Source organism: Coptis chinensis, chromosome 9, assembly GCF_015680905.1.
Source record: "Coptis chinensis isolate HL-2020 chromosome 9, ASM1568090v1, whole genome shotgun sequence".
Classification (NCBI taxonomy): Eukaryota; Viridiplantae; Streptophyta; class Magnoliopsida; order Ranunculales; family Ranunculaceae; genus Coptis; species Coptis chinensis.
The window spans coordinates 17,827,954-17,838,768 of NC_141464.1; the positions used below are offsets into that span (position 1 = coordinate 17,827,954).

The 10,815-nt window shown below is 35.8% G+C and overlaps 1 protein-coding gene across 1 annotated transcript; it reads right to left on the reverse strand.

Moving 5' to 3' along the window:
* Window positions 1-8,326: 8,326 nt before the first annotated feature.
* Window positions 8,327-9,295, reverse strand: LOC147475081 (uncharacterized). The gene has a single exon (XM_086585258.1). The coding sequence runs from the start codon at window positions 9,293-9,295 to the stop codon at window positions 8,327-8,329; it is 969 nt and encodes a 322-aa protein (XP_086441384.1).
* Window positions 9,296-10,815: the final 1,520 nt, after the last annotated feature.

Sequence of the window (10,815 nt, forward strand, 5' to 3'; positions counted from 1 at the left end):
ATGTAACACTCCAAACAATTCTGATATACTAGTAGAAACCTCTAACTGGAGATGCAAGGTGTGGAAGAAAGGAATACCTGATTGCGTCCTTGCTTCGCTTTATGAATAGCGTCTTGTTTACGCCGTGTTCGTGTAAATAACAAGTTAAAACACTGAAAAACTTGAAAAATCGAAATTCAAACAAACCCGCGAAAATCCGGAAAAAATTTTGCTTAGTAGCGCTGGCGCTGCGCAGAGAGCGCGGTCGCGCTCCTTGTCTAGTAACTTAGCTGCGGTCGCTTCGTGGTCCAAGAACTATAGGGCTGGTCGCTCAAGGAAGCGCCGCCATGTTCCTATAGATAGCGCAGCGCTCCTTATAAGCGGGTCGCAGCTTCAGTGTATATTTTTGCGGAACTTTTTCAACGATGAAATGGACAACCACAGTATGAATCAAACAAGGGTGGGTGGGTTTAATGGGACTTAAAAATGACTAATTCTACTATGAAAACAATGCTAAAGTGCAACTAAGATGGCAGCGGCGCCATTTGATAAATGATAAAATTGAATAGTCTACCTACGAAATGAACGATGAAACTCAAAACGTAAGTAAACTAAAACTAATCTTATGATGCTTATATTTATCAAAGATTTCTCTACTCTCAATCCTATGAGATATAGTGGAGTAGGAAGTTCGTTCCACTCCTAGTGCTCTAGCATGGAATGTTTTCTAATCTAATTAGTCGGTCTTAAGTCTAATGAGAGTTTTACGAGGGGGAATTATACTACGATGCAATATGAAATTGATTATTTTAATTTAAACTACGAATGCTATGGAAATATGATTGTTTTTGAATCTAGATAAAGGATTAGAGGGGAATTGAATCCACCTCGAATCCAACTTAATAACCTAGCATAGATTGTTGTATCTCGATTCTTACGTTCTTCTACGCGGCAAGAATTTCGAGTTCTAATCCTTAGTGTTAAGTGGCATTTCTACCAAATACTAACTAGCATGTGAGGTCGTCCACCCATTCTCATGGCGAAACACGACCTTCTAGAGTGGAATAGAATCTACAAACAATTCTACACTAACAACTAAGTTTTCATCAAGGCTTCATCAACCCCTCTAATGGAGGTTTTAGCCTTGATTCATCAAACTAACATTTCCCATTGAATCTAAACTAAATATAATGTAAAGAATTGAAATTTACTTAATCAAACAATAATGACATCTAATTTAATGACTAAAATGAAATAAGAACAAGAATTGAAATTAGATCTAGAAATGGAAATGACAAAAATCGAAATTGATAAAAATACTACTTTATTGATCTAATCAAATGAAGAACAAGATTCAAAGGTTTAATCTAATACAATGAATTGAAACTAATTAAACTAAGTTCTAAAACTAATTAATGGAGGCTAACTAATCTAGGTCTAACTATCTACCATTAACAAAGAGTGAAGCTTTGGTTTTTATACTCTCAGATCCAAAAATCGTGCATGGGCTTGGAGCCATGTTTTGGGCTAGAGAATCAGGCCCAAAACCCAATTCTTTTAGTCCAAAAAGGCCTCTTCAGCTGCAGTTCGCTTCAACAGACTTTTCATCCACTTCTGATTCTCTGATTGGGTCAAGGCTTAGACCATTGGAAAGCTCTTTCCGAGCCGGTCGTTTTGACATAAGGTAGGCCCAATTCCGAGGTTTGAGTCCAAAGATATGGTCTTTGGAAGTTCTGTTGACTTTGTGCACTATTTCTGCCTGCGTGGACTTTGACTTTTCAGCTTTGACCGGGCTTTAGAAAGGCTTTGTCTTCTTGAATCTTGGCCTTTAATCACGGAACTCCTTAGTAACCGACCTTTGCTCCTTTATCTCGCTAAAGTGGCACATTTCTGCACATAATGGACTTTGAAGCCTGAAATGCATAAAAACACGTAATCAGTGTTAACTCTTAATTATTACTCACATAATTGGTCTAAAAGTATGACTGTTACAGGGTTAAAACTACAGTTTTGGGCTCTTATCATTGGGTCTATATGACAAAACTATACAGGGATTTTATTTGATAAAACATTTTGTACAACGACTCGTGTAGGTTAACAATTTTTTTTTCAACCCAAATCTAACGGATAATCATTACCTTAGAATCGAGCATTACAAATTCAATGCTAATAGCGCAATTCTTCTTTGAATTAATGGGCTTCCATAGCCAGGTGACTCGAACCCTAATCTTCCATCGATCTGTTCGAGTGTGAAGTTTGTCGAGATCGGTGAATTGCTGATTCAACATTTTCTCCAGAAGCTATCATTTGGAAAATTAAATATGTTAAACCGGGAAAATGGTAAATGTGTCAAAATGCCTTAAAATCAATAGGAAAAAGACCCATCTCGGTTTCATAAATGATTAGCATAACGCAGAATAAAAACTCGTAACTATTTGGCAAATTGACCAAGCATAAATGAAATACATACATTGTAAACCTGGTCAAGAGTCACAACGTAAATTTAAAACATTAATTAAGCACAAGAGTCACAAAGTGAAAAAATGGAAAACCATGATAATGTTGGTTTTAATGCGCTTGACTCCGCAATGGGGTTTCAATAACCACCATACACTTGTCGACCCTCAAACAAAATCTCAAACTACCTTGACGTAACAACTTGATTTCTAAACAAATTGCAATTTACAACTCAATATCATTTGAAAGCACAGGAAATGTATATGTAGTTTAAATATTACACGATGAAGCTAGGAAGCAATGCCTTTTTGTGATAGTCACAATCCTATATTCATGGGAAAAATAAGAAAAAGACATGGTCTGTAACCTACATCCAGGACCAAAACACTATAATGAACCAAGGTGCAATAAAACCTAACAACAATTCGAGAAACTGAGTAAGCATAAGGCACCCAACTACAATGAATAAACCTGCACATTTGTTGACTGGACTTTTACTCTAATAGGTCGATCATGAAATGAAAAGACAGAGGAGGATGCAATTTCTAGAAAAAGTGTATTAGTAAAAGAGTATAAGTACAAAAAATTATATGATGAGGGAGTACAGTAACACAGTCACTCTAAAGGGGAGCTTGTACTAAATCTGTTGCGCTACGTCAAATAACATAACAGTTGGAAGTCGTAGCATAGCATGCTTTGTGGCCTTTTCACAACTTCTATGTAAAAGCTCGTGAAACAAAGCTCGTCCTATAAGGAACCAAGCTAAAGTAGAACGAACAAACAGAGAACGTGAATTGGGAAATGAACAGTTAGAAAAGATGGAAAACTGTGCTACTTCAACCAGGTATGTTAACATGTTGATGTCGAAGTATACACTACTCCACTTTCAACAAAGTTCCTACTTTACTTGCTAGTGGTAGAATCATGAACAGTAAGAGAGTCATCGATTATATAGATTTTTTTTAAACATAAATTAGAGATACCAATTTAATTCTCGGTTAAATATAAACTGATAGCTTTTTATGTGTTTCTTTAGCAACATGTTCTCAGAATGGCATTTGCTTTATAAGTAGTTATGTCTTAAAACATGCTCAGTACGTGTTGGATCAATTTAGTTTTAAGACCATGCTCCAGGACTATTTCCTAATTCACTCTCGTGCAAATTCAAAGAAACACTAAAAAGACCTTAATGGCTGAGACGCACAGAAAGATCAGGGCAGCAGGTGTGACACCAATATTCCAATATCACTAAGTGTGTATACGTAGGGGTATACATATTAGATCAAGGCAGCAGGTGCAAAACATGCTTACTTAACAATTTAATATTAGATAGCAGCAGCGCTTAACATATCTCATAAACACCTTAACCCAAACTGAGCCACACATAAACTCTTAAACTGTCAAAATGTTTTGATATATATTTAATTACCTCAATTAGAATTCAGAACTTAGCAACTACCCACATTAAAAAAGTTTAGGTTGCCACATTCAAACAACAAACCACGACTTTTTTTACTAAAGTGTAGAATATTTTTGGTAACGTAGTGAAGAAAACAAATAACTCATGCAAAATGTCCAATGACCAATCTCGAATCCCAAATCCCCAAGATTGGAAAGATATTAATACTGTGACGCTAAGATTAGAAGAGGAAAACATTTTAGATATAAAAAAAAAATGGTGAAATTTAGTGCTAGCTGCTTCTCAAGACTCGAGACAGGGCTAAATTAATCAAGTAGTGAATTCTTTTACTGAACCAATTGAATTACCCAAGACCAGCCAACCAGCTGATCGAAACAGAGTAATTGTGGTAAGCTTAAACATTCTAAAAAATAGGTCACCATTTTTCGCAGAAAGCAAGTAAACCCAAGTGCGAAATTGAAGTCGCCGTTAACGAAAACACAGAAGCAGTTCGAGTTAATTTGAAGTACTGGTTTTTCCAACGTTCAAATCCTCAAATGATGTATCCTCTGAACTGTACACTATACACCCTTTACAAACTGTATAATAAAGACGCCAGCATCTGATTTTTGTATTACTTTTACTTCTTTCTTTTTCTGATGGTTGCATTTTGGTTCTTCAGTTTTATTTTGACTCCTTGTGGTACAACTCAAAAATATATGAAACTACCATGAAAACCTCAACATATCGCAGCACTAAACATACATCAAGATATGAAAACTACCATGAAAACCTCAATGTGTGTTAGCATTTACAAATGGTATTGTTTACATTATAGCTATCGGCAGCAGCGCTTAACATATCTCACAAACACCTTAACCCAAACTGAGCCACGCATAAACTCCTAAACTATCAAAATGTTTTGCTACATATTTAATTACCTCAATTGGAATTCAGAACATATGGCCAATCAACATAAAATGTCGTAAATTGCACACGCATCATATTACTATGGCTACACTGCATATTACCGAAGGCCACAGTAAGGTTTACCAATATTCCTCTACAACTAAACGGCTAAACTAAACACTGAATGCATATAAAGCTTCTGAGTGGAGTGAGAAATCCCGACTGAGAATGTTATGTACTGAAGTAAAGAAATATAGCACGCAATCGTAAATTACGTAAGGTTCTGAAATGGAAAACTAATTGAAGGGAAAACAAACTTAATCATGTAAAGAACCTGTTGGAATCCTGACAGTAAGAGTTTGGTAAGCTGAGGCCGAAAATCTAGAGCGAGAAACAAATAGAGAACATGACTTGTTAAATGAACAATTAGAAAAGATGGATGGTGATGTAAAGAAATAGATATTAGTAATAGAAAAGCACCTCTTTGAACAATGCTGAATCTGGAGCAAGAGTTTAGCGAATTGTGAGAGAGAGAGAGAGCGATCCAAGTTTTATACTGAGAGTAGAGGAGCAACGTAAGGGAAAAATCATTGTTGTTTTAATGTTTGCTCTAATAGCAGTCAATATTGGTTATTTGGGAAGGCCAAATGAGAGAGAGGAGTTACAATATCTGTTAAATTAGTCGTTGAGGATAGTCATTTTTATGAGGATGTGAAATTAGTCATTGTGAAATTAACTCACGTTTTTTTGAGAGCTTGAAAGGTGGGAACGCTAGACTATACTGTTACTGGAAGATGAAGTTGGATCGTTTTTCTACAATTTAATTTATCGTGCTTTGGAGTGTAGGGTGGTTGAAGCCCAAGCCCATTCAAATTAGATTCGGAAGTCATTGTTTAAAATGTATTTGAGAAAGAAAACTCCTTTTTAAATGCAATAAATAGGAAACAACCAAATAGGAAAGAAGAGAAATTTGATTTATGCCCATTATTTTTTTATTAATTGAAAAATTGATTATATTAGGAATCCAATGTAAAACCAACCAATGCATGCATTGAATTTGTATTAAAAGAATTCTCTCATCTAGGGATACACAAATCCCCATGCACACCTAACTCAGATCCCCACGCGATCCCGACCTCTCTTTGTCATGCCATTGTGTTTTATTATAATAGATGTGTTGAAACTTAAAAAAACTCTTTGTACACACTTGTGGGGTAGTGTGTATTTATAGAGTAGGGAGAGAGAGAGAGAGGACAATTTCCCATTTTAACCATGATTTCTAATTACCCATAATAATTAGATTATTTATTAATAGGAACGTTTCTAATTGCATGCCAATATATTCTAGATGGACTGGATGCATATTAATAATAAACCCATATTTTAGTAAAATGTAAAGCCTAAGTATTGTTAATTACTTGACCCATATCACATGCCATATAATGTGGGACATAAAATTCTTACAAACTAAATGACAACTGATGGATCGTGCATCAATTGTCAACCTGAGTCTCTTTGTCCACTTGAATCTTAGTTGCTTTGCCAGACATCAATTTATGTCCTATAGTTCCCGCCACGCAGTACCCATGAAGTGTAATAAGATTCATTTATGACGGAGCTCATTGCTTGAAAACCTCAAGTGAAAATCCACCACTAATCATACCAGGTGTTGCAAACAAAACAAAAGGACCATTAACATTCAACATGGACCACTCAAAACTGCAAACATGCTTTGAAAACAGCGGGACACAGGAGGTTGAAATAAGAGAGACTGAGAGAGAGAAAAGAACTAGTTGACCTACTAGACTACTTTGGGCTTGGCCCGTTATCTTTTTCAGGGAAGTGGAGAAAGTGAATGGGACCTTGTAGTTTTGATGGGACTTATGGATGATTGGAAGGCTTGTAAAAATTGGTTCACTCCTAATGAAAAAGCCAATCTCCTTTACTGATCATTTTGACATAGCTTCACTTTAGGTATACTAGTATACTGCATTGCAGTGGGGGCGTGAGTGGAGAATAGAGAGATACATGGATATTGGTGAGAAAGGAGAGAGATCAGAGAGAGGGAGAGATGGGTTTTGTGGGAAGTTTGAGAGAAGAAGATAATCAAGTGAGGGGGGAGCGGTTGGCGTGAATGGGGGAGTAGTGGGCGGAGGAGAGGTCGGCTGGGGAAAGGTTGAGAGAGAGAGAGAGAGAGAGAGAGAGAGAGAGAGAGAGAGAGAGAGAGAGAGAGAGAGAGAGAGAGAGAGAGAGAGAGTACATACAGACAAAAGACAAACAACATTTTGCCCAACTTTCCAAACCCAACTTAAAAATGTTCTCTATCGCCAGGGGCAGATCTAGGATTTTAGATAAGGGGGGGGGGGGGTGCCATGGAGTTAACCTTTAAAGATTTTTTTAGGAACCAATAATCAATGTCTACAGAAAATTATCTAAATATCTATTTGAGTTCATAATTAGCTAGCATTGATAAACAAAAGAATTATCGCTTTTATTACCTTACCCAAAATGGATAAAATAGTGTTTTCACTATAGACCTAGACAAATATAACAAAGAAATGTACAAGAATAACATAGCACATTAGCATCACACTAGTGAAGTTTTGACATGCGTGGATTCTTATCAAATACATCTATTATTGCATCCAAATCAACTTCTTTAGCAAATTCCCGTTCAATGTAAATAGTCATGCAATCTGCAAGAAATTCATCCCCCATCTTGTTACGAAGTCGTGTTTTGAGCAATTTCATAGCTGAGAATGCTCGTTCTATAGTTGCCATGGAAACAGGAAGTGTTAAGACAAGACGAATCAATCTATCAATCAAATAATAGATCTCGATCTTTCTTGTTTCAACTAGTCTTTGACATAATTCGGAGATGGTAGACAACTTCTGAAAAAGAGGATGCTTAAGCACATCAAGTTTGTAATGTTGCAGTTGTCTTCTCAAATGATGTATCTCTTGTTTCATGAAGTCTCCACAATAAAACTTTTCTGCGAGTTTGCAAATGTCATCAATGTTGAAGGACTTAAAAGCATCTTTCGGATCCAAAGCGAAACCAAGATAAAGGAGCTCTATTGTTTGTTCTGGAAATCTGTTATTTAATTCCACCAACTGGTAATCAATTCCAGCATTAAATAACTCAACGCGGTAGTGATGCTCAACTGTAATGTAATCTTTCTGCTGGCAAGAACAACCTGTACCCGCCATGTGTCGAGCACCCATATCAGGCATATTAATGTCATGTTTTTTGTAAAACAAAATCACATCACTAAGGAAAGCGTCCCAAGAAGATCCTCTTAATTCTTGAAGAAGTGCTTTCGTACTGGAGACTAAGCTGATAGCATTTAAAATGTCTTGGGACTTTTCTTGCAGGGCTTTACACAAGACATTAGTAATTCCCATAGTCTTATGCAATAAATGAAAAAGAAAGACAAACTCAAAACTTTTCATTGCAAGAATAGCATCTTTAGCTTCCTCACGCATAGAGTTGCTTGACCCGTTCTTCATGACGCTTTTAAGAACTATACAAATTGAATCAAACATCTCTTTCAGGCTACAAACCGAAGCAAAATGAGAACTCTATCTAGTATCACCTACTCGTTTCAAAGTAGAAACTTGATTAGCTCCTTTTCCAGTAACAAGTTCACCACTAGCTACCAGCATATCAATTTCATTTTTCCGAGTATCTTCCAACTCCTGTTTACGCTTGGGCGCAACATGAAGATTAACAATAGAAGCCAACTTGGAAAAAAACAACCAAACATCAGAAACATCTTTAGAAGCCGCAACTAGAGCAAGTTGTAGACGATGTGCAAAGCAATGCACATAATATGCATATGGACACTCCTTCAGAAACCAATGCCTGTAATCCATTCCATTGACCACGATATTGCTAGCACCATCATAACCTTGACCTCTCATATTTATAATATGCAAATTATGGCGAGCAAGGATATTGCATATAGCTTCTTTCAAAGTTAAAGCGCAAGTGTCTTTAACACCAACAATACTAAGAAAATACTCTCTAACAAAACCATCTCTATCAACAAATCTTAGGACAATCGCCATTTGCTCCTTGTTTGAATTATCTTGTGCTTCATCAACAAGGACACAAAATTTTGCATCACCAATTTCCTCACGAATTCTCTCTCTCACTTTATCGGCATAGATATACAAAAGTGTCTTTTGAATTGAATGTGAGGTATATGTGGCATTTCTCAGAGCATCTTTTAATAATTCTGCAGCCTTGTCATTTAACATCGTTGCAAATCCCAACACTCCCTTGAAATTTCCACCATTTTTTGACTTTTTGGACTCGTCATGGCCTCTAAAAGAAATCCCTTGTAGTGCAAGAAATTGAATACACTGAAGAATAACTTTGACTAGCAAACGGTTCTTAACAACCTCTTCTTTAGATAATGTATTTAACATATTATCTATATGTCGAGAAGGATTCATGAAATTTTCACAAGCTATCATCGACGACCTATGAGGTGAGCATGGACCTCCTTCATGTTGCAAAAAGGAACACTTCTTTCCATTATTCATCTTATTCCAACATTTAAAACCTTCAACAATGAATGCAGGACGCTTTGGCGGATTTGTTTCAAATATAAAACATGGAAAACAATAAGCGCTATCCGTATGGAGTGAGTACTCTAGCCAAGGAAAGAGTGTGAACCAAGAGGAGTTGAACTGGCGAGTTTGCTTTCCGAATATGGTGGATGGATACTCTTTCTCACTGAGTTCAAGTAACCAACGCCCCTTTCTAAGAAAAGCTCGTCGAACATTATCTTGTTGATTAACCGGGTAATTATATATTGAGATCGTTTACCCGATCACGTTCAAATAAAGATGTGGAGTCAACTTCTTCAACACTAACTCTTTGGGCTTGAGGAGAAGGTTCAACTTGCTCAATTTCAACAACTTGAACTTGTGAACGAGGTTGACCATCTCTATCAAGTCTTGAAATATCAAGACTAGATGTAGAAGTTACATCATATCCCGGGGTGGCATCTTTGGGTTTAAAGAAGGAAAACATGGTTTTCATTTTCTTACAAGCTTGATGTTCAGACATTCTTACAATCTTACCTAAGATAAATCATAATAATTTCGTAATCAATAGATTGCTCTATATTAAAAAACAAAAAAATATATCACAATAATAACTACAATAATATTCAACTAATTAAATAAGACCAAAAATTAAATGACAATCTAATATTCCAACATAAACTACAAATTAACAATGCAATAAAGTAGAGAACACATTAGTATTTGAAAATTGGAAAACAAAATCGAAATAAAAAATATAGGCATAATGCAAAACAATTTACCTTAGTTAATGAATAGGGAATAAAATGATAAATGGATCTTGCGAATTGGAACTACTGAATTGTGGAAGAAGACAATAATAGAGAATTTTTCTTTTTGTGAACAAGGGAGCAAAAAGTGCTTTTGTTTTGACCTCTCAGTTTTTTTTGAGGGAATCGTGAATTTTAAGAAACCTGCTTGGCTGGCAGTGGGCTACTTTGTATTTTGTTTTACTTTTCGGTTTGATTTGTTTGTACTTTCGGTTGGGACTTGGGACTTCATTTTTGTTTTAGGTTTTAAACTCTTGCCTCTTTGTTCATACTAATTTTTTTTTTTTTTTGGGGGTCGAGTCTCCTCAGCCCACCTATAGATCCATACGCTATTGCTCACTTTATAATAGATTTTGGATTTTCTTAACATTATTCATGTGGTTTATCAATTTTATTTTTCCGATGCCTTTTTTGGCAATTGGGTTCTAGTGCATTCACACTGCATATATTAGGGGGTTTCTACTTTCTGTTGGAATTATTTATAAAGAGTAGCAAACTAAAAACTAACAAAAACAACAAAAAAGTGGGTACTTTACAATGCTAAAAACAAAGATTATATATTTGCATTCTATTCCAATGATGAGTTTTTTTTATTGCATGTCAAATCTTGATTAGTTACAAAACAAAATCTGTTGATGAGTTGTCATTCTATTAGCTGTCTTGATTGTTGACTAGTCAATTGAGTTGCAATGATTTACATGACTA

What these genes read in the sequence shown, in the direction of transcription:
- LOC147475081 (XM_086585258.1), bottom strand. Translation starts at nt 9,295, where the DNA reads ATGAATAATGGAAAGAAGTGTTCCTTTTTGCAACATGAAGGAGGTCCA.